This window comes from Bos mutus, chromosome 9, assembly GCF_027580195.1.
Source record: "Bos mutus isolate GX-2022 chromosome 9, NWIPB_WYAK_1.1, whole genome shotgun sequence".
NCBI classification, from domain to species: Eukaryota; Metazoa; Chordata; class Mammalia; order Artiodactyla; family Bovidae; genus Bos; species Bos mutus.
Genome location: NC_091625.1, coordinates 91,144,118 through 91,169,734, shown reverse-complemented (window position 1 = coordinate 91,169,734; position 25,617 = coordinate 91,144,118). Strand labels below are relative to the sequence as shown.

At 35.8% G+C, this 25,617-nt stretch overlaps 1 protein-coding gene across 22 annotated transcripts in view; it reads right to left on the bottom strand.

The window, feature by feature from the left end:
• Positions 1–25,617, bottom strand: part of SCAF8 (SR-related CTD associated factor 8) — a 218,001-nt gene that overhangs the window by 146,094 nt on the left and 46,290 nt on the right. For all 22 annotated transcript variants that reach the window (XR_011465412.1, XR_011465417.1, XR_011465416.1 and 19 more), the window contains 11 exons: positions 25,552–25,596; positions 21,047–21,208; positions 19,672–19,825; positions 18,653–18,783; positions 15,615–15,791; positions 13,930–14,009; positions 12,185–12,302; positions 6,331–6,462; positions 5,962–6,074; positions 4,355–4,548; positions 2,087–2,187 (listed from right to left, as the gene is read on the bottom strand). Coding sequence is in view for 3 of the 22 variants with exons in the window: in XM_070376931.1 (XP_070233032.1) it covers positions 2,087–2,187; positions 4,355–4,548; positions 5,962–6,074; positions 6,331–6,462; positions 12,185–12,302; positions 13,930–14,009; positions 15,615–15,791; positions 18,653–18,783; positions 19,672–19,825; positions 21,047–21,208; positions 25,552–25,596 (1,407 nt within the window). In the remaining 19 variants the exon portion in view is untranslated. The remainder of the gene's footprint in view (positions 1–2,086; positions 2,188–4,354; positions 4,549–5,961; positions 6,075–6,330; positions 6,463–12,184; positions 12,303–13,929; positions 14,010–15,614; positions 15,792–18,652; positions 18,784–19,671; positions 19,826–21,046; positions 21,209–25,551; positions 25,597–25,617) is intronic.

Here is a 25,617-nt window from a genome sequence, read left to right as displayed (position 1 = left end):
GGTATTGTGAGAAGGATTTTTGTTTGGCCAAAATATTTTATCTTTAATATAAAGTCCAAAATCTACAACAATAAAACGAAAGCTTTTCAATTTTATAAAACTTTACTTTGCCCAACTACTTCCAAAGATTTTAGTATGAATAGGAAGATAGCCTCACCATAAGGATCTCAATTTTTGTAGCATTTAACTACTCTATGAACTGCCAAATCATAAAATTATCTTTAACGTATTAATTCAGAAAAATACATGGAGTATTTCAGTTTATAAAGAACTTACAAGGTCTTCTACCCCTTTATTAGTAGTCATCACATAAGCTTTCGCTGTGAAAATAACCTTTCCCTCAGTCTTGCTAATATCTCAAGCTGCTGCTGCTGCTGCTATCAACTCTTAATTCCAAACTTCTCAAAAGAGAAGCTTATCTAACCCCTTACATAATTTTTCATCTTTTGCAATGTAGATCCAAACCCTCCCCAAACCACCAAAAATATTTTCTTCAAGCTAATGACCTACTAAATTCTAAATCTAATGGACTCTTCTCAGTCTTCAAATTCCCCCCAAACCAACTGAAAGATTTATTAAGTCTTCCATCAGTTTTTCAAATCCTGGATTTTATCACTAGCCATTTAGTACACTTCACTTCACAAAATAACTTAATGCCTATTACTTGTAAATAATACACTATTATAAGGTAAGACAGAAGAAGAGGGAGACACACTGACGTCCAAATGACTGTGGTGCGAGAAAGCCTAGACATGGCATACGCAATGTGAAATACAGCACGCCACTTGGATTCAGGATCTGTGCAGAGCAATGATTCCTGGTTTTGCATCAAATTCACCTGTGTAATTATGGCACTTTGATAAGAATCTAAAGATACTGATCATGGGCATCATATTTTTTCAAATGTCAGCCCATGTCTGATATGCAGCTAGAGCTGAGAACCATTAGTTTAAACGTAGTACAAAATCAGGAAAAAATTTGAGAGGTTACATGATTACAAACTCTGAAAGATTACTTAAATTCTGACAGGTGAAATTTAAAAAGACAAAAAGAGAAGCCTTCAACACTTTTATGGTATAAAAAGAGGAATCTGAAATACCTAAGTTGAAACATTCAACCAATTATTTATTATTTATTAACTAATCAGTTATTTACTATCTATATAACTCAGTCAAATCATTTAGGTTCCTCCCTGGTAAAGTAACAATATATGAATAATTATTAACCAGCTTCCTGTGAGGCTCCAATGTGGTCACACTCCACTGAAAGTAAAATTCAAAATGGTCTAATTCAATTTAAATAAACACTGCTGTTACTTATACCAGAAAGTCAAATTTGGCCATATAAGGAACATTGAGACTGTAAGAACTCTAAGACTAGAAAGGAAAAACCAGTTAATTTCCTGGTAAATAATGATGAAAAATGTCCAAAAGACATTAATGTACAGTAACAGTGAATAAAATCAGGATTGAAGTCTCCTCAAACAAATGACTACAAAACATTTCATGGCTTAGTTTTAGCTCCAAGGAGAAACATTAGTCCTTCAGGAAGAAGAAAATATTCAAAGAAGGGGACTGGGTACAGGGAAAGAATCACACTGAGGAGAGAGGGAACTGTGCTCAGGCCACATAGGTTCTCTTGCCTCGGGGTTTGCTCTGAGAGGGCGAGGTGGGGAAGGGGAGGAAGGAGGCTGGCAGAAGACTGGGACCTCCCGTCCAGCTGTGTCTCCACCATCACCGACATGCTCAGGTGCAAATAATGATAATTCTAACTCAGTTTCTCCATTTTCATTAAAAAAAGGGAAAAAAAGAATTAAACCAGATCATACATATGGTTCCTGCTAACTCATTTGATGTTTTTAGCAATCAAGTACTACCACACTGTAGTAAGGCCCCTAAAAATATTTTGTAAAGAATTCCATTAAAAAAAGAAAAATTAATTATGGAGATAGCAGGAGAATAAACACAAAAATGATCAGAGTCAAATAATCCTCACAAAAATGTGATTAAAGGCAGATGCAAAGTGACTAAAAACTCCCTATATTTTTCCAAACCCTACACTATTATATTTAAGAATTGATACTTACATTAATGGACTCAATCTGTCCAAACTCTTCAAACAGGTTGGTTAAATCCTGCTGTGTTGCCTTCTTGTCCACCTGACCGACCCACAGAGTAGTACTGCATACTGCCAAGACAGAAGAGACAGATTACCTAAATCGCAGAGAAGTTACTCTTTCAAGTAGCTAAGGAAAAGCACTAGGAACAGTAATAAATTAAAATTTAAGATAGCATATTTTAAATACTTATTAACTGATATTTTTGTTATGTTTAAAATCAACTAAAATGCCAGGTACCCATGTACATCTATGCCAAGACAACATCTTGCATTATTATCACATATTCTCAAGCTTGACAGCACACATTTGTGGATATCTGAGACACACTCTAAAAGATAATCCAAGATACGTGGTACAGAAAATTGGGAACTGGGGTAGTTTAAAAATTCTGTAGGTGATTCTAATGTGCAACAAAGTTTCAAAATCCCTTTTCACTGCAGTCCTATTTGGGAACCTTTTAAGTATCTTTCTGTGCTGGAATGAACAGTTAAATATGAAAACAGTATCTTACCCTTAAGAAAAGAATAATTAGATTAAAAAAAAAAAAAAAAAAAAAGGAAAAGGCTGATTCAGAACTTAACTTGTTACCATGAAAGACCCAGGGATACTAAAAGCCAGAAGCCACCTCCCTTTAATAAGTCCTACACAGGAGACACATCTGGCCTATTTTTGGCTGCACTGTTCATGCCTTCAGAAACATCTCCTTTCCCCGAAAATATTTATTTTAAAAATACTTACAGCTGATATATTTGCAGAATTTTATTATATTTGGATTTGTGTCAAGGTTATTTAAAAAAAGTCTCAAAAAAAGTCTCCAGCTTTTGGGTTACTGCTTTACTCTAAAGCTAATTCAGCCCTACATTAAAATATGACCATTGCAAGATATCTACCAAATGTGGATTTCAATCAGGCCTCTCTACTCTGGCTGGTCAGAACATGAATGTCTTCCAGACCTAAGAGAGCTTTGGGAATCATTCAGTTAATAGATCCTGAAGACTGTTCTCTCCCTGCTGTTTGTTCTGGGTCTCATGCAGTTCACCTGTCCATTCAACCGAAGTCTCAAAGGGCAATGTATTAGTTTTCTTTTGCTACTGTAACAAAACACCACAAAATCAGTACCTTAAAACACAAAAAGGTAGTCTTCTACACCTCTGGTGGTCTAAAATCAGTGAACAAGTTGCCCTCCTTCTGGAGGCCCTCAGAGCAAATCTGTTTCCTACCTTTGCTGGCTAGCTTCTACAAGTTATCTGCATTCCTCCGCTCATGATCCCAACCCTCATGTTTGAATCAGGGTTACGAGCACCAACATTATTAATCATTTACTACTGGTTCTCATAATCAGGTAAGATTCTGGAAAGACAGCCAAGGCTGGTTCAGATTGCTGGAATGTACTAAGAAGATGCTGTCACCTTTAATGCCATGTAAATGCCATGTAAATGCCTGGGTTTCCAGGATGCTTCAGCAATGTAAGCTGTACCAGTTACCCATCTATCTCCATGGCAGAAAGAATTTGGAGATCTTCAGAAATTAGATAACCTGATCAGTGCTCAGCTCTTGGCAAAGAATGACAATTTGCTCCACTTTATGTACTTCACCCATCTGCAACCTGTTCCGTTTACCCTAAAAGTCATACCCCTCTAAATATCGTTTAGGCAGAATCCCACACTGAGTATGACTTACTTTACTACACTTCACGTGCCTGTCAAGTCAATTCTCCTGGAGGTTTCTCCCAAAACAAACCCCCACTAGTACCAAATTTGGTCTAATCATACATTATAGATTAACTATAAAGGAGGGAAAGATTTTACGACAGAACTCTCTGAGTACTGATCAAGTTTATAATTAGCTTTAAATTGGCATGCTTCCCATAATAATTACTCCTATAGACCTGGTGTTCAAAACTGGTTAGGACACCACACGTGGAAATCATGGTGTCAGTGAAACATTATAGATACAAGGCCTATTCTGCTTTGTAAATCATTAGTCAAGTCATATTTTTAAACTAGTATCAAAAAAAAAAATCAACTCTCAATGACTTTAGTATTTAAGTAGAAACCTATTACTTATCTTCCTCCTCTGTCACGTTACAAAAACCAAACCAGTTTTCAACTTCTCAGTCTGAAAAATCAGGTTGAGAGATTGTGTATTAACAGCAGGTAACTATTTTCTCAATGTTACTGAAACCAAAGCTCATAAACTACATCACTTACCACTTAATGTTTTAGATCTACTTACCACTTAATGTTTTAGATCTAATTGGAGGTAATCCCTTCTTCTGTCGTTCTTTCTCCCTTTCTCTAGCTCTCCTTTCACTTGAGTATGAACGTGATGATTTCCTTTTTCTTTCTCTAGAGCGGGAGCGTGATCGCTTTCTGTGCTTACGCTTTCGAGAACCAGATCGTGACCTAGACCTTCGTTTTCTTGGTGATCTAACAGTAACAAAAAAAAACGCTTATTTTACTAACGACAATGTTAAAGCATCAAACATGCACTTAAATCTCTATACTGCTTAGGTCCACATTAGACACAGATGTGTGTCTGCAATGATTCTTATTGAGTCTGGGTGATACAAGGAAGAGGAGAAAGAGAATCTAGTTAGGACCTCACTTTCTCTTAGTGTCTAATTTACAAACAAGAGGTCAAGAACAGGGATGAAAGAAAACAGATTCTTTAGGTGACAAAGATGTTGCATTCTTAAAATTAGGAAACAGTGTTTTCAACAGTAGACCACTAAACAATTCAGTTTATAGGTTTTCATCTAAAATCTCATAGTACTTGACTTTATAATGTGATACTGAAATACTGTTTCCTTTTTCCTATTAGTCATATGCCACTGAACTCTATTCAAAATACTCCTGGTGTTGCAAAGACAAAGAATTTGCTAAGACAAAGATGTTTTCAGGACTAGCACTGTAATTCCCTGGAGAGAAGTCAGTTTAGAGAAAGATGAACTGACAAGCTCTCACTTGCAAGGAAATTCTTGAAAATAAATTCCTGAAACTTTCAAGTAAATACAAGGAAGTTCTTAAAACACACAAGAAATGACTGAAAAAAACATCAAAGATACTGTCCCTCTTCCAGCATTTACTGTTCAGACTTCGTGGGGCATTCATGTGTGGAAAACACAGCATAAAAATGTTACAGATTAATGACTTAAAGTTTTAATTTATAGCAAATACAACATATATTTAAGACAGTTCAAAACAAAAACAAGAAAATTTACCAGATTAAGAATAATGTACCTTAACTCAAATTTGATTGAGCATGTACATTAATGGGCCTTAACATGGCTAAGCCCACAGAGAAAACCATTTCTAGGATATGTTTTTTGAGAGTCCGATATGCTTACTGTTAATAAAAACAATTTTTATAGTTTGATTTTCATGATCATTTTTGGTATTACAAGATGAAACAGAATGTAAAAAAAACAATGGAATTTCTAATACTATTCCTCTATCATGTGATTTAACTGCTGTTCAGGGACAATTACGTCCTAAGCTGACTATCATCATAATATTATTAACTGCAACCATATATAACCCCAAATCCAAGACTCACGATATTGCTGTGACTCATGTAAATAATTCAAATAAAAAGCCACAGACATGTCCAACTAAAAACAAAACAGAACATATTTTCGGTTTTTGAAGTTCTGAGCTACTTTCTCATGAGACAATATGTTACTCTCAAACATACTGAGAGTAACATTTTCTTTTCTCTCAAAACATATTGAGAGAAACATTTTCTTTTACCTTGATGCAAAGAAACAAAGGATGCAAAAAAAGAAAAAGCCAACATTTTAAAAGTTTGCACACAGCTATTTTTAAATAGTACTACAGAACCTTGAACGAGATCGGGAGTGTGTTCTTGATCTTGAACGAACAGCCACTTTCTTTGCTTCCTGTTCAAAGATCTCCTCTTCCACTGCATCTTGCACTTCATCTATATCCATATCCTTGAAAGTCAAAGGAACACAAACAAAATGCCTGGTTGAGATTCAGTTTTTACTGATTATTTCTGCATTCCAAAATATTCACCATAATAACATTAATGCCTAACAGTAAAATGGTTACAATGAACAGCTTAACATGGAGGAAAAAACATTCACATTTATATTATTTTACATAAAATAAAAAAATTACCATATTTTAAGACTTTTTTCTGAAATCAATTTTAGAACTTTATGACCCAAGAAAACATTTACTTTTTACCTGTTGCTGAATATCTATAGAATCATCCAAATTTGCTTCAGGTTCAAGGAAATGCTGCTGACTGCTCCCTTGTGACGGTGATGCAGAATGTTCTGACCCAAATGTTCCTTCTTGACTATCCTGAGGAGTTGCCTGTTGAGTATGTACACAAACACACAAGCATTGGGAAATAATGAATAATATTATAAATGAAAATTTACATGCAAACATCACAATCAAATTTTTAAAAAGAAACCCAATACCAAAAGAATTCTGTTACATCCTTAATGATCAATCTAAAATGGCACTTTTGTATAAATCCAAGTTTACTTGAAAGCACAGAATACCTCCATAAAGGGGGATACTGTAACACTAGAAGAGACTGGTAAGATTAAGAAAGTCTCCAAACAAAATTTTTCATTGTGAGAAAGATAAACTATCGTGAATAAAGGGACTGTATCATGAATGATATATAAAGAACTAAGTCACCCACTATATATACACAAGCAAAAGCAAAGCTCAAACCTGAATATCAAAATCACTGATCCAGTAAAATCAGTTTAGAACTTGGGTCTTTTTCAACCTCCACTTCTACGAATTCACAAAACAGTATTAGGAGGTGCAATGGCACCCCACTCCAGTACTCTTGCCTGGAAAATCCCATGGATGGAGGAGCCTGGTGGGCTGCAGTCCATGGGGTCGCTAAGAGTCAGGCACAACTGAACGACTTCACTTTCACTTTTCACTTTCATGCACTGGAGAAGGAAATGGCAACCCACTCCAGTGTTCTTGCCTGGAGAATCCCAGGGACGGGGGGGGGAGCCTGCTGGGCTGCCATCTATGGGGTTGCACAGAGTCGGACGCAACTGAAGCGACTTAGCAGCAGCAGCAGCAGATATGTAAAACATTTCAGAAAGACTAAACAAAAGTTAGGCAATGAAGCCTAACTATAGGAAAAAAACAAATTTAAATCCCCGCCCCACCCCTCAACCTGGGACTACAATTACAGCAACTTGATACAGGGACTCTGCTTATATGCTGCTGCTGCTGCTCCTTCCAAAGAACTGAGTGTTCTTTGGAAGGAATGATGGTAAAGCTGAAACTCCAATACTTTGGCCACCTCATGAGAAGAGTTGACTCACTGGAAAAGACTGATGCTGGGAGGAATTGGGGGCAGGAGGAGGAGGGGATGACAGAGGATGAGATGGCTGGATGGCATCACCGCCTTGATGGACATGAGTTTGAGTGAACTCCAGGAGTTGGTGATGGATAGGGAGGCCTGGCGTGCTGCGATTCATGGGGTCACAAAGAGTCGGACACAACTGAGCAACTGAACTGAACTGACTGATGATGTTAACTAAAACTGAGAAATTGATTATTATGGAAAAAAAAAATGACTCCCTAATTAAACATCCTAAAACATGATCTCACAGGTGCTAAAAATGAATAAAAAGAGTCCCTGGTAGTACACAAGTTGGGAACTATTGAATATCATAATTATTAATAGAAAAGGATAACTCAAACTACTGTTCCCTTCCTACAAATCTATTACTAAGAACAAAGCTACTCTTGCTATGAATTTGTCTCTGTGTGTAAAAGGAATACAGTACAGTGATTACAGAGAATACTATAAATTTCAAAGTTGCTAAGAGACTAAATCTTAATTGTTCTCATCACAAAAAAGAAATAATTATTTGACAAGATAGAGGTGTTAGCTAACAATAGAGGTAATCATATCTCAATATATAATCATATCAAATCAATATGTTGTTCACCTTAAACTCACACAATGTTATGTCAATTATATCTCATAAAAAATTTTTTAATTACTCTTATTCTAACGACATTTAAACTGAAAGAAAAGCAAGCAGTAGAAAAACTGAGTCAAAAAAGCATAAAATAACCATTCCAATGTATTAATTTATGAAGGAACAGGCTCCCCAAAGACAAGTAACATTTTCAAGGTTTAGAAATAAATTAAAGCTAAAAAACTTGTTAATTAAATGCCTGCTTTATTCCACACTATTGACCAAAAAGTTGGTAAATTAGTATACTTTTGAGAACAAATCAAAGTGTGTTTTAAGCACAGTCCCAGCCTTCAAAGTGGTACAATAAAAATAAAATTCTTAACACAGCAAGACTACATTCCATTTTATCCCGAGCCCTACTGTTTGGCCCTAATTCAGTACTGCTACACCCCTCACATCATGTACTTCTTAGCTCGCCACCCACCTGGAGCATCCCATCTACCATCCACCCCACCTCTGTCTTTCATCTCTGATTTTCTGTGTAACAGTCTGCTTGGTATAACCAGCAGAATCCACTGCAACCAATGTTAGATTCTGAGGTTCTTTTTGAGCAGTTTTACCTATTTGAAAAGGCTGCGGTTCATGACTCTATTTTTTCTTTGAAATCTTATGAAGAACAAAGAGAAAATTTACTTTAAAAATTCAACTACAGAGCTTCCCAGGTGGCTCAGTGGTAAGAATCTACCTGCCAATGCAGGAGACACAGGTTGGATCCCTTATCTAGGAAGATTCCACGTGCGCCACAACTATTTAGCCTGTGTTCTGGAGCCCGGGAAGTAGCAACTTCTGAGCCCATGTGCTGCAACTTCTGAAGCTCGCGTGTCCTAGAGCCTCTGCTCCGCAACAAGGGAAGCCGCTGCAATGAGAAGCTAGCTCATCCCAACCAGAGGAAAGTCCAAGCAGCAAGGAAGCCCCAGGACAGCCAAAAAATAAAACTGTATTTAAAAATTACAATAAAATTCAACTATAATTTATTTTATGATCTTGCAATTAGCATTAGGACAACTGGACCCTTAACTACATCTAAGGTCTAAGCTATGGAGGAAAAACTATGACAAACCTAGACAGTATATTAAAGAACAGACACATCACTTGGCTGACAAAGGTCCATCTAGTCAAAGCTATGCTTTTTCCAGTAGTCATGTATGGATGTGACAGTTGGACCATAAAGCAAGCAGAGAGCCGAAGAATGGATGCTTTCAAACTGTGGTGCTGGAGAAGATTCTTGGAAGTCCCTTGGATAGTCAATCCTAAAGGAAATCAACCCTGGATATTCACTGGAAGGATTGATGCTGAAGCTGAAGCTCCAATACTATGGCCACCTGATGCAAAGAGTCAACTCACTGGAAAAGACCCTGATGCTGGGAAAGACTGAGAGCAAGAGGAGAAGCAGGCGACAGAGGATAAGATGGTTAGATAATATCACCGACTCAACTGACATGAATATGAGCAAACTCCGGGAGACGGTGAAGGACAGGGAAGCCTGGTGTGCTGCAGACCATGGGGTCGCAAAGTGCTGGACAAGACAACGACCAAAAACAACAGTACAAAACTACTGAAGCAAAGTTAAGTTACATATTGCTGATATCCCACTGATAGCGCTGTATTATTAATTGGCTGAATCTTTTCTAATCTTTTTATTTCTAACACTTTGTTTAAAGTTCTTTTATTAGTCTTATCACTTTCATCATGAGCATTTCATTCTGAGTTATCTGACGTCTTTTGGATATCTGATAAAACAATTATCAAAAGCACAACTCTAACCTACTCAAGACAACAGAAACCATTCCTTTTATGACATGATTGTTAGTTCCTCATGATTCAACCAGTTTCAGAAAGTTCTCCCGTCTTCCACCAGCCTTCCATCATTAGACAAAAGACTTCAAGCCCTTACCCCAGTGTGGTCAGGGCTGCGAGAAACAGAGCAGCACTAGCAATCCTAATACCCTCTTCACTCTGAGACTATGGAAACTTCCAGGTAGCCACACTGAGCTTAGCGGTGACTAGAAACACTTAGCTTTTCTGCATATTCCACCCCATCTTAAATACATAACTGGTTTGGTAGAGCCAATTACACAACTGATTGAATTTAACTGCTACTCTGTTGATGTTTACTCTTCAATTTTAAATTTGTGATAGGTTTTAAACACTATTCATCTTACGCCTAAGAAAAGTTGCTTTTTTTCTTCACTGCCATTTTTGAACAAGGAAGCTTTTAAGAACATTTACAAGAGATTCTATTACTATACCTTCTAAAATTGTGGAGATGATATATAAGGCAATCAACTATGACCAGAATTCTTTTTTTTCTTTTTCTGTTAAACCTTCATTTTATTGTTTCTGCTAAAACTTCTGAAATGAAGTTAGAACTAAGGAAATTCAAAGGTGTCACATTTATAGGTGAGTAAACGTCCATTACTACTACCTCTTGGCTCTGTAATAGCTCTGAAGTTTCCTATATCACTGACAATCTGTTTCCTTTCCTTGAATCACAACTTGTGCTTTTAAATAATATTCAAATGTTTTTTACTCTTTGTCCTCAAGTTCCTAAATTCTCAAGCAGATATATTTTATTTTCCTGACATAAAATAATGCACCTACTTCTATCAGAATTATTTCTTCAAAACAAGGTATGGAATTTCATTCTCATGATTCCAGGTACAAGTTCCAACATACAAATATCAACAAAATCCATTACCATTTGCATTGAAAGGACAATGTCAGACCCTAACAGCGTCTAAGGTTTGCTATCGAAACTAATCTTCCCTCTTCCATATTCCCATAGTCCTTCATTTATACCTCTATTACGAAACCAGTATCCTGCCTTGTAATCAAACAGATATACATGCTCTACTAGAGAAGAGCTTACTTGAGGCAAAATGCTTCTCTGTTCTTCTCTGGATGTTATCATCAGTCTAACAATGCTCATACTTTAAAAACATTTGTGGTATTGTATTAAATTCATTAGCGCCAAAAAGGTTTGATTAGAAGAAGTATGAGATTCCCAGAAACTCATAATGTAAAGAGTTTTACATCCATAACTATTTCTCAAATAGAGAAAAATCAGGCTTTGCAATGGATTTAACCTTAGCTTCACAATAATTTGACATGTTATCCATTCTAAGGTACAACTTTACATTTCATCATGCCTGAAATTAGAAGATTCTTAAAACTATACGGAATGTTACATGTAATTTGTGTGTGTGTGTGTCCATTCACTCAGTTCTGTTTGACTCTTTGCAACCCCATGGACTGTAGCTTGCCAGGCTTCTCTGTCCATGGAATTTTCCAGGCAAGAATTCTGGAGCAGTGAATCTTCCTGACTCAGAGACTGAACCTCCATTTCTTGTGTCTCCTGCGTCGGCAGGTGGACTCTTTACCACTGTGCAACCTGGGAAGCCTACATATACTTCAGAAATATTCTAAACTTCTTGGGTATATATAAAATAATGGTGAGTCTTAGGACAGAAGGTATTTCATACTAGCAGTGCACTTTAACAGTGGATGCTTCATTTCACTAAGCTTCAATTTCCTACAGTGTAAATGAGACTCAAAATACCTATATGATAGCATATAAAAGATGTGGTCAAAGAAACTATACCTTTTTAAAGAAAAGGATCAAATGAAAGATAAAAATGAACTGTAAAAAAACTATCTGATAAGCATTAACTGTAATCATGCCTAATAAAGCTCTTGCCATCTACCAAGAGTCTAATTAAAGATAGCAACCTACTTTGTCATCATCAACAACAACAACAGCAAAATCACCATGATCTTGCTTAACAGGTAACTGAGAGGAAAGAAAAGTTTCACACTGTAATACTGAAACACCACGTCTTCTGTCCTCTAATTCCTTCCAGTATACTGAAAATAATTTCTATAATTTCTCAACAGATATATAAGCTGCCAGAACACATTTCAAGATTACACAAAAAAACAGAACAAACAAAAACTGTAAAGGTCCTGAAAAGACTCATCTTCCGAGTAACAACCAGCTGAAGAAAAATCACCAGGTGACAGACAGCAGACAGCAGTAACAAGAAAGACCACAAGGTGGGGTTACCAACCTTTTGAGGCTGCTGCTGTTCCAGGAGTTGCTGTCTGAGATGTTCAAGGTTTTGCTGCTGCAATTGTTCTGCTATCTGATGAAAGATGGAATTGTTCACAGATTCCGAAACATGAGAACTACAATGAAAAAAAAGTGTTAATATATTTTAAAACTCAATAAAGATAATATGAAAGTAAAAGAATATTCAAAAACACCCCAAAATGCCAACAAATGGAATATACTCTATTACAGCGTTTACTTTTAATATTAATACAGAAAACAGAGTAACTCGGAACATTAATATGTTGAAATAGAAATATACTTCTTCAATAGTTTCAACAGATTGACTACATGTTAGACATACTCTGATGAAAATCTGCTATTACTGTCTATAAATTAGTACCTTTTTACATTAGAGCATTTTAAGAAAATCTTAATGAAACACTTATAAACCATGACACAATGGGAAAAATGTTCCATCAATCAGTATATATGCAATCTACAATCAAAACTGATCATACACTTAAAAAAAAACTAATCTGCTTTCACATTATTAGGCATGTTAACAGAAAGAGTGTTTAGATAAGAGGAAATAATAATTTAACTATACTCTGGGAAATTCACACCTGGAATACACCTGGAATTCTGGGTGCCACAAGGTAAGACATGAACAAAAAAGAGGGCACCCCAAAAGGGGCAATCAGGATGGTGAGAAGTCTTGAAACAGTTGGAAAAAAGTGTACTTCATCTGGAGCAAATAAACCTAAGGGGAAGAATGATACCTATCTTCAAATACTGAATGGCTATGTCTCAATAGATTATGGAGCAAATTTGCTTCCTTGCTTCAGAAAGCAAAATGGATCAGTGTGTAGAAAGCAAATCCCGTAGGATTCAGTAACAAAAGATCAAACCGTATATTAACAACTACTTAACTCTATGTCATAGGAGGCATTAAAACAACAGATTAAAAAACCTATCAGGACTGTTACAGGAGATTCTTACATTGCTCAGGACACTGATCTACATGATCTCAAATGCTTTGTAGTCTAAAACATTAGTTCTTAATTTTTCAAGTAGAATCTCTTTATCATCAGCATATAACTACATTTATATATATATATTTTAATATATTATCACAATATAGAAAACTAATAACTGCTGAAATAAGACATCCAGAGGCTTTCCCCACTCATCACCTCTTTCCTATTCTCCAACCTTCCACCTTCCTCTCCAACATCCTCCTTTCCACTGGTCCTCTCCTGAACCCTCACAGAACCCAAGGCTCTGCACAATTGTTTCGGGTGAGGAAGCAGGGGAATCACTGATTTAAATCAAAACTCACAATCTATTTCTTTAACAAACAAAATCCCTACAACCCTGTTCCTTACTTCTAATCAGTCTGATACATTCCCAGAATTTACTATATACTTCCTAGAAGCAGCCATGGACACTAGAAGCAACTTCTTTCTCCTACTATTTCAACTGAGCTAAATAACCTAAAGCTTACTATATCAACAGCAAATGTTACAACCAAGTTTATCAGTACTTATCAATTTTCCAGTAAAGAATTTTTATATATCCCAACTATCTGCAAAGTTCTTAGAGTCAAAACAATATAGGGAGGCAACAAGCAGCAACTCCCCCATCTTCCTATGTGAGAGCCTGAAACAATGCTCAAAGTATACTGAGTAGCTCAGATGGCAATATTTATAAAGATAACAGAAAAAAGTTATGGTTTATGAAGAAAAACGTAACAACGCTTACAGTTGAGAAGCTGGAATTTCCTTTTTGGGTTCTTCACTATGCTCAGAATCTTCTCCAAAATCAAACCTATCCATCAACTTCTAAGTGGGGAAAAAAAAAGAGGGAGAGAAAGAGATAAATTTAAAAGTACTTTACACAAATACAAGTTACAAATGCTATTCTAAAGATCATTGACATTCCATTAATTTATCTCTATCATTTAAAATGTAACTATTTCTTTCATATAATTTTATTGTTACATGCTATTTCATATAATTTTATTGTTTATTGTTATACTATAAAAACATTTTGAATGGACCTTTACTTCTCTTCAAAGAATTCTGACAGACGTTGTCTTATGAAGCAGAACAATCATGACACATAGGATAATTACCAATACTTTAACTTTATAGAAGAGAAGATTAGGGTTTAAATAATTGAGTGGCTTGTCAAATGTAAAACAGTTTTATTAAAAAAAAAAATCTAGAACTATAATCTACAGAACTATAATCAACAGATCTACTACTAGTACAGTTCTCTCAGAATGCTCCACTGTCTTTTAAATGATCAATATAAAGGCTTTCTGAAAGCTGTGGGCTAAACAAGCCTAAGTAATATAATCTAATAAATCAATATTTATATTTCTATGAAAATAACAGCAGAAATAAAAAGAATATAGATAACATTTCCAAGGGATAATATTCCTATAATCAGCAAGAATACTGAGGATATCACCCGAGTTAAACAGCCAAGATTTTCAACTTTGAAAACACTATTCTTTCCAGTTATATCTCAATTTATCATATTATAGTAGCAACTTATAAAGAAGCTTTCCTTTGAACTTTCACATACTTTACAATTTTACTTTTAGCAGGTTAAAATTACAGGCTAGACACTATAATTAATTAATTTGTAACATCCATAAAAATCAGCTCAAAAACAATCATTTGCCTCAATAGTGAATATACAATTTTACTGACTAGTTTTCTTTAGTCAAAAGAAAATAAATGTTTCAAGTGGATTTATAAAATTACTTAAATTCCTTTCAGAAATCTGAATCTTTTGTAAAATGTATTTCTTAATAAACAGTAATATTTACTTAATAATTGTTAAGTTATTAAGTAACATTTACTTAATAACAGTACATGCACGTGTGCTAGGTCACTTAAGTCATGTCTGACTCTTTGCAACCCTATGGACTGTAGCCCGCCAAGCTCCTCTATCCATAGGATTCTCCAGGCAAGAGTACTCGAGTGGTTGCCATGCCCTCCTCCAGGGGATCTTCCCAATTCAGGGAATGAACCTGCACGTCTTATGTCACCTACACTGGCAGCCATCTGGGAAGCCCCTTATACAGTGCTGTGTTTAGTCGATCAGTCATGTCCGACCGACTCTTTTCAACCCCATGGACTGTACCCTGCCAGGCTGCTCTGCCCATGGGGATTCTCCAAGTAAGAATACTGGAGAAGGTTGCCATTTCCTTCTCCAGGGGATCTTCTCAACCCTCAGGGATTGAACCCAGGGCTCCCACACTGCAGGTGGGTTCTTTACTGTCTAAGCCACCAGGAAAACCCTTATAGAGTACAATGGATGTTAGAACATAAAACAGTTTTACAGTAAAATGTAGTTTACATAATTGCAATCTACATGATAGTATAGAAAATTCAGTTATTCATATAGAACAGATCTGTTATCCTAATTTCTACCTTGTTAAAAGACACCCCCTGTTCTAGGGGATTAAGGGTGTTGGCTGCTGCGGCTGCTGCTGTAAGCTGTGCTGTAAGAGCCTGCAGCTGGACGACAAGACCAGCATCCAGGGCTTGCAGGATGGAGGGCTGAGGCTTCTGCTGCTGTATCTGTAAAGTCTGTATTAACTGCTGAAGCTGCAGCGGGGTGCGGGGAGAGAAAAGAAAATTGTTACAAACAGGTGTTGGGTTTTACCCATAAGAATGCTCATCTAAACTTTTAGTCAATAAAATTTATCGTTCTACAGTCTAGAGACCAAGAAAAAATATATACTGACTCAACACAATTCATTTTTAAAATAAGATTTGTGTGTGTGCCCTATGGAACAGTTCTAAATAGGTTTGTCTTTACTTCTGGAAAGTCAAGGAACTTTAAACAAAATAAAATGACCATACCATAACAAACAACAAAATAAAAACTCATCACAAGCAGACTTAATTTTTTTTCCACTAGGCTTTTCATTCCCTTCTTCAATGAACTCAATCTATGTAAAACAACAAGCACTTACAACAACTGCTTTTGCTATCATTCAAATTTACCATCTGACAACACATTCCTGAAAGGAGGAAAGAAAATAAGGAATCTTTCCCTTGGAGCAGTCTGAAACTAAGGAAATTAAAGACAAATAGTGTCAATAAGAGTGGAAAGCAACCCCTGTCCCCCCTCTATTCACCTTCTCTCTTAAAAAATAGAAATAATAATAAAATCCTAAACATATTTCAGGTAAGTAAGCCCTACATATATCCCACAAGTAATTACTTTTCTACTTAAGATGTAAACCGAAGTTAAATCTGAAAATTATCAGTTTGGAATATAAAAATAGCAAAGCTACTGCTAAACAAGACATTTGTATTAAGTTCAATTTACAGTGAGAGAAGATAAAAATATGCACGATGACAGTAGTGAAACAATTCCTTGCCTATCCCCAAAAAGGAACATTGGAAAACAAACCAGTCTCCACCTATCAATCAACATTTACTACAAAGTACTAATTGTGATAGGAAACAAAGTACAAAAATATATGATAGCTGAGCTACTGCACCAAAGCAGCTCCAAGCCAGACAGGATGGGTGACTAAAAGATGGAGCATTATAGGGAGGAAAGAAGGAAGGAAGGAAACGTCTTCACACCTTCTAAACGCTCCTCCTGACACCTGCACCCCCCTCCACGCCCCCACAGCAGTATCCTTTCCGTCACCCAGGTTCGAAGGCTGCAGCGTCCTACTTCTTCCTCTACTCTGACTTCACATCTCAGATTACTGTGTCCCCTTGACTCTTTGTACTATTTTTCTGGAATACCGATTCTCCTGCCAAAAGCACTTTTTAATAGATACATTTTAAAATTAGATTTGCTTTTATGGGTTCTTTTCAAAATATCATAATCACAGAAAGTTAGTAAATTCTACAATTTAATCTAATATTCAATTTGATTTCACAGCTGTCCCAAAAATGTAGAAACGGGATCCAATCTAAGGCTAAATAAATGAACTGGTTCCATTTGTTTAAAGATTGTCTTTTTAAAGAGTCCACAACTGTACTATTTTTCACATGTGTATTAATGCCTTTCTATTATCATTGTTACCAACAAATATACTCCTTATCTCTAGATTTCTCCTTTTTCCCATCCATTCAAGTACTCTTCAGATCATGTGACTTCAACATAAAAATCTCTGGCAACTCCTCCCTGCTTAGTACATGAATCCTTCACTTCTCAGCCCAGGTCCCACACTTAGGTTTACCACTTCAATGTCATGACTAGTAACTTACATACGTAGACTATCTTATCCTCTAGAAAACTCAATTCTAAGATATCTTCTCTATACCCCAACATTGTTATGCCTCTATACATCAGTCATTCGTTTCACAAAATATACTGAATACCTGCTATAACCTAGACACTGAAAATACAGGAGTGAGCAAAACAGAAAAACCCCTTGCCCGTGTACAGCATACATTACAGTGGAAAGAGACAGTGAATGGAACAAATGAGGAAGGTACATGAGATATTAGGTGCTAGGAAGAAAAGAAGGCAGGTGACAAAGAAAGGGAGCAGAGCAGATGAAAGGCAGCATTTGCAGTTTTAAATAGCTGTCTGAAGGCCTTACTGGGCTAGCATTTAAACAAAGACAGGAGGCTGAAATGTGTGAACATGCGGGAAGGACAGCTCGGGGAGTTTTACTATATAGATCACAATTAACCTGGGTTTAAAGGATAAGCTTAAAAACAAACAAACAAAAAACCACAGATGCTAAGGAAAGACAATCTCATATCTGCCGTAACAGGTTCTTCAAATGTCACTTTGTCAAAGATGCTTTCTCTTGGCTACCCTAACTCTGACCCCTTCCTCCAAACCTAGTCACTCTAAAGATCTGCCTTTTAAGTCATCTGTGCTAAGTCGCTTCAGTAGTGTCCGACTCTGCGCAACCCTATGGACTGTAGCCCGCCAGGCTCCTCTGTCCATGTGATTCTCCAGGCAAGAACACTGGCATGGGTTGCATTTCCTATTCCAGGGGGTCTTCCCAACCCGGGGATCGAACCTATATCTCATTACATCTCCTGCATTGCAGGCAGGCAGGTTCCTTACTGCTAGCGCCACCTGGGAAGTCCCTTTAAGTCATATATCTCTATCTAAATAATGTTTTATACTTCTTTATTGTCTGTCTCCCCTAAACAGAAAGCTATCTTCTCCAAGGCAGAAGGCTTCCCAGTCTCATTACTGGATTAACAATAGCACCTAATAAAGCTTGGTAAAACTATGTGCTAAACTAAATCAATTATTCTGGTGTAGAATGAATTATTTGTAAAATAATCTTCAATGATACAAATGTACATGATACAGTATTAAATTTAAAAAAGCAAGTTACAAAGTATTGTATGTAGGGTGGTCATTTTAAAAAAACTTAAAAAAAAACACTCTTTAGGTGGTACATAATCAAACAATGCATTAGGAAAACAATGAGTTCTAAATCATGTTGACATAACAAAAAAAAGCTGCTCACCTGTTGGCCTTGAGGACTTTGTAAGATCTGAGCTACTGCTGCAAGTGTATCTGTATTTGTTATCTGAGACACCCACGGATCAGGTAAACCTTGGACCACATTGGCTGGAGTAACAGGTGTCACAGGAGTTCCTTTTAGAAAGACATCAAACCCATCCCCAATAAATATGTAAGTAAATAAATAAGATGTAGAAAATTAGATTTGTTCTGTCACTTTTAAAAAATATGTACAAATTTATATAATTTTACTGTCTTCATCTTTAAAAACCATTACAGAATTAGGTTCATTAAATAAAACAAAATGGCAACAACAAAAATGACCAAAAAGAGCTTTTCATACTTATTTTCAATTAACTAAGCTACCATTTTAAAGGAGCCTACAATCCTCGGAAATCATTAAATACTTTACTAAAGAAGAAAATTCAATGACATAAGGAAATATTCAATCTCTGATGAAAAAAGTATTATAAAAGTGTACATAAAATTATTATTGTTCCAAAATGTATATGTACATACTCCAAAATAAACATACATCAAAATGATAACAAATATAATTCTTAGACTGTGGTTAAAAAAAAAAATTCAAATGTCATTTAAATACCTCAAAAAAACCTCCATGATTTTGAGATTATTACTCATTCTTGGATCCACTAAATAAATCTTTTCAGGGTTCTCTTTATATATTAAGTACACTTAGCTCACTATGAATATCAAGTTGATATATATGCAAGTTTAGAAGATTACAGTCTATATCAGGAAAAATTTAACTGACATACCAACTTCCCAAGATGATTATGTTATGTTTCTAGGAACTTTAAAAGCTTAGCTTTTTAATTTTTTTGAAAAGAATGAAACACAAATATAATTTCTGGTTTTATTTTTCCTTCAAATTAAGACTTACTTTCATTTACCTAAAGTGAAACAAATTATCCTGCACTGTCAAATTATTATTTCATATATGAATAACTGCCTGAAATGCATGAGTAGAACACTCAGAAAATCTCTCTCAAAGCAACATACCTGGAGTATTGCTCATAGCAGCAGTAGTACTGGCCAGAACAGGTGTGACAACTGGAGGAGGAATCCCTGCTGCCATATCCAGAAGAGGCTGAATAATCTCACTCTTAAATACATTATTCTTCTGCCATAAGTTTAATACTCTCACTATTTTACTCTAGAGGAAAAAAGAGAACGATTATTTTTATTTTTTTGCTTTCAAAACTTCAGAACAGTCATATCATAGAGGCTCCTCAGGCCATGGACAGGAAGGATGGATTAAAATACTTCTTGGGCACTTAATGGAGTTCAGGCACTGAGATTACAGTATCAGTATAATCTTTCCGACTCTGATTATCAAAAAATCCCTAAACACTAAACTTCATTATAAATGACAAATATTATTATTATGAAGTTTACAAATTCAAGACTGACTTATTCATTGTAACCGACACAAATCCAAGTCCAAATTAGTGAAATTCCTAAATCAAAGTGTCTAAGTTACTTCAAAAATGTTTATATAAAATCTCAAATGAGTTATTTTAGGTGGCGTTCTAAGGTATTTAAGACTCAATCATGATGGATCACATTAAAACTGGAAGCATTCTTTCTGCCTGCAAAGAATCAACGTAACAAGGTTAATCAGAAGGAAAAAACCTGACTTTAGAGGCATATCCAAGAACAATTTACAACTCCTGACACAATAACGTGTTTTCTCCACATCGATCCACTCTAACAAGACTTTGTTCTGATTGCAGACTGTATAACAGTTATTAAAAATAAAAACTACCTAATCTTGTTGTACTTGAGAGGAGGTAAAAGATCTGTGGTAAGCTTTTAAGTCTGGTTGCTCTTCTTCAGAGTAAGTCTTCACCTGTTCTTACTTTTCTACACAATCAACACTGCAATCAAGTCTGTCAGAATAAGGACACTAAATTTCCAAGTCAGCATCCAAGAAATGTAACCTTCTACTATCCCGGTTTCCAGCACTAAGAAAACGCTTCCATAACAAAGGAATTTTGATATGCAGTTATGGTCTACTAATTACTTGGTAAAATCATTTTCCACAGACAACTAAGTAGGTAAATATCAGCTAATGTCAAATGACCAAAATTATGAATTGGTTGTGCATGTAAGTAAATAAGATTTTAGGATAATTAAAAATGCTTATTAGAGCCAGTTTCTTTAACACCAATGGCTTTAATAAATTAAAAAGTAGCAAAATCAACTATATCTTTCATTCTGTTTAAGAAAAGTCTAATAACAAAAAGAAACATGGACAGTGCAATAACTATTCAAATTCAGGATAACAAATGGTAATATAAAATGATAAATTATGATAATGTAAAGTCTTATTAAGACCAAAAAGGTAATTACTTCACCAACTTAGGCAGCATACCTTGTCATCTCCAGGGCAACGGTATAAATTCTGGAAAGTGCTAATGATGTTATTACTAAATCTGGGTGCAAACACATCCTTTTCTTGACCAAATTGATGTCGAGATTGTCGTACAATAGAGTCAATAACATAAAGTCCAGGCACCTTATATTCTGGTTTACACTGATGAAAAAAGAAGAATGGGAAAGGAAGCAAATGAGAAGGTTAAAATTCTCAACAGACAAATGTCACCATAAATCTATAAAAACACAAACACACTGCTCACACTGAGGTGATGAACACTCAGAGGTTGACCATTCCACACCATCTGTCTCTGGAATGGCATTTGAAAGACTCTACTTTGGCTACTCTACATATTCAGTTCAACTGCCAATCACCTAAGTTCCAAAACAGCCCTGTGTAACTGGCTTGAACAATAACAAATAAAAGGTGTGGTTAAAATTAAATATATATATATATAGTTTAATGACTTGTGAATTCAAGCAGTGAATTCAAGAAAGAAAAGCTCTGGTAAAAAACTACTGCCAACAAGCCTTAGACTTCATCCAAAAAACACACAGGAAAAGGATCTCTATATGAATGAAGGAAGGAATCAAATGGCAAATTACAACATTCTAAACACAGTGAGCCTGAAGTTTTAAAACTTTTCTCAAATGCAAACCTATATGAAAGATAAGACACTACCATTATGATTCTAAAAATCTGTCCTACGAAAATATGTTTTAGCTGCTTCACTGATCAGTGTTTCTTATCCTTCTTATAGTCTGAAGAACATGACAGTCTTCTGGGACCTTCCCTAAGCACAACGAAGAACCCTTCACCATCAACTTCACTGCTTCAATTTTTTCCATGTCCAGAAGCATGAGAAAACCTGCCTCCCAAATACATACTAATTAAAATGAAATTATGGCTGCTAAAAGCAGGTTCAAATTTTGAGTGTAATTAGGTAAGCATTTCACCCAGAATCATTTCATAGAAATCATATATAGCACTAAATCAAAACTGCATTCTTGAAAAATTTCTTAGACCCAAGGACCAGTGAGTAAAGGATCTTCAATCCACCTCCAACACACAGATACATGTTTCTAAACAGTATTTTCAGTCAAGACAATGAGTGACTTCATTCTGCAAAAAGACTAGATGATCCATCACTTGTTCCTTCAAATCCCTTCTTCTTAAGGTCATTATTAAAAAAATGAAGAGACTGATACCACCAATTTATAAGTATCTATTGCAAGGTTCTGGCTGTTTAGTACTTGAAATATTTAATAAAAGGGCAGTAATGTTGATGTGTGGACATTAAAGTTTTAGGTGTAACCAACCAAAGGTTCAAAACTGTCTGCTCTGTTCAAAGTTATTGTTTTAGAAGTCTGAAATAGTTTTCACTGATGTTCCCCCCAAATCTAGCATATTTGTTCCTCAGTTCATATATCTGACTTATTTTCCTTTGACTACCGTTCAGTTCAGTTCAGTCACTCAGTCACGTCTGACTCTTTGCGACACCATGAAGTGCAGCTCGCCAGGCATCCCTGTCCATCACCAACTCCCGGAGTTCACTCAAACTCATGTCCATCAAGTTGGTGACGCCATCCAGCCATCTCATCCTCTGTCGTCCTCTTCTCCTCCTGCCCCCAATCCCTCCCAGCATCAGAGTCTTTTCCAATGAGTCAACTCTTTGCATGAGGTGGCCAAAGTATTGGAGCTTCAGCTTTAGCATCAGTCCTTCCAAAGAACACCCAGGACCGATCTCCTTTAGAATGGACTAGTTGGATCTCCTTGCAGTCCAAGGGACTCTCAAGAGTCTTCTCCAACACCACAGTTCAAAAGCATCAATTCTTCGGCGCTCAGCTTTCTTCACAGTCCAACTCTCACATCCATACATGACCACAGGAAAAACCATAGCCTTGACTAGACGGACCTCTGTTGGCAAAGTAATGTCTCTGCTTTTGAATATGCTGTCTAGGTTGGTCGTAACTTTCCTTCCAAGGAGTAAGCGTCTTTTAATTTCATGGCTGCAATCACCATCTGCAGTGATTTTGGAGCCCAAAAAATAAAGTCTGACACTGTTTCCCCATCTATTTCCCATGAAGTGATGGGACCAGATGCCATGTTCTCAGTTTTCTGAAATGTTGAGCTTTAAGCTAACTTTTTCACTCTCCTCTTTCACTTTCATCAAGAGGCTTTTTAGTTCCTCTTCACTTTCTGTCATAAGGTGGTATACAAGCAAATAATTATCTACCTAGCCAGGCAAATAATACATCCACTAAAAAAATTGTTTAAATTTAATGAAAACCCAACACATTTCTTTGTTAAAAGTCATCTATTCCTCAATGCTGGAAAAACAGACAAAATAATCTCATATTTAATGTATTATTTTATAGAAATGATTATCTTGAGAGTAAGGCTAAATAAAATTGCTAAGTTGCTGGTAAGAGTTTTTAAATACTGAGTGGTAAGTAATAAAAGCGATTAGTATAGTGAGTTTAAAAAAAAAAACACCTTTTTCTTTGATTTATAACAAAAATTCTTGATTATAAACTCACAGTACATAAGAATCATGAGTACACAACACAATGAATGGGCCTTTCTTCCCTACTATGAAGATTCCAAAGCTTCAAAAGTGTCAGGGGTTTTAGTATTAAGCTATAAAGATGAACACTTCTTTCACAATAACCTTTAGAAACACCATATTATGATGTTACAGTATGGAATTTCCTTCACTGGTAACACTAGGTATTTTTATGTGCCTGGCACATAAAATGGCAAAAAAAAAAAAAAAAGTTATGTATGATTTAAATGTTGTAGAAAAGCTTTAAAAGAACAGTATTTGGTAAACTTGGTTACGTTACCAACTAGAAACTTGAGAGAAGAATTAAGACTAAAAAAATCTGAAATGTTTTTCAACTGTTCAAGTTCTATCAGCAAAAACACAAGAATTCCTAAGCCTCCAATATCATGAGGGATTTTTTTATACTTTGAATTAATTGTGGCACTTACAAAGCACTAAATGATGCTGACAGCAGCATGTAAGAAAAGAGGGCTGTCTCAGGACACAGTTATACCTGATACCAAACGAATTCTGAAAGTGAATACTGCATGCTTCCAACAGAAGGAGAGGAAAAGGAACCTTTCCAAGAGAGTCAGAGCATCCAGGGCTTTAACAAGGTCTACTCTCAGGGAAGCCTGGTGTGCTGCAGTCATAGGGTCGCAAAGAGTCGGATACCAATGAGAGACTGAACAACTCTCAGGACACACTTAATCAGAGCCTGATCTGCTTTGGTTTTACCAGAGTCTAAATGACCCACCCTCAGGGAATCAGAACCTGCATTTCAACAAGATCCCTAGGTAATCTGTGCAAGTTTCTTATGCACAAAAAAAATTTAAGACACACTGTTTAGACATTTGAATCTTTTTAAAGTTTTATAACAATGAAACTTTCTAACCACCAACATTTCTATCTTACAGTTAGATTTACCTTAGACATACAGCATACCTGTTATTTTACCCCATACCTTAAGCTTCAATTCACTAGCTGTTCATCTCAAAATATGTTTTATCAATACTTTAAGTTTTGAGAAAACAAGATATTAAGAGGGGAAAAAAGCTGAATCAAATAAAAGTTAACTGATTTATTCAAGATTATCCAGATAGTTTGGAGACGCAGTAACACTACTCTGATCCACGCACCCTCCTCCGGTCAGCTATTTTCACTCAAGAAACACACTGCAATTTATGTCCTTTGATTCACCTCTGATTGTCACACTGGTTCTGCTCACATCTAGGCAAGTGAACAAAGGGCAGAATACTAAACCTCAATTCAGTGACAGATTTCCTACAGTATCATTTTACAAATCCTAAGTCTTATGGTACTCCTGCCCAAAAAAAGCGGCAGAGATAAGGCACTGATCACAAGGGGCAAAGAAATATAACCTAGCCACCTTGGGCTTTGGTTACCAAAAAAATTACTAAATGTACGCAAAAACAGCTGTTTTCAACTTTGTCTCCCTCTGCTTACCCTGGAAAATGGAACTTCAGGTCTAATAATAAGAAGTAGAGATGCATACTGTCCTAACGGATGAACAAAATGAATCAGCAGAAGAAAAGCGGCTAGCATTTTTACTACATTTACTACATCTTATCTACAAGGAAGACTGCTCTCTAGGCATTAAGCTTGAAATGAATAAGGAGAATTTCTCTAAAGGCTATATAAAAAGCAATGAATCTAAAATTTCATTAAAAAAATCATACTGAAGTATTTTCTTCATGGAACAGATGCTCACTATGGCAATGCAAATTAACAAACACATCTACCTGAAAGCTTTCGTTTTTAGAATTATTTGAAAGGCAGTTTCATTTTATTTCTTAATTAGAAATTAAAACAAATGGAATCACTTTTGAACAGTCATCAAAACAATTTAAAGTTGGGTATTTGAAAAGAGAATAGCACAGGGTGTTAGTCTACAGTTACAGAACTTTAGCATATACATGGAAAACTATATACTTACTTTCTGAATGAATTTCTCAACACTCTGTACCACATGTTTATAGAACTAAAAGAAAAAAAAAGAGGT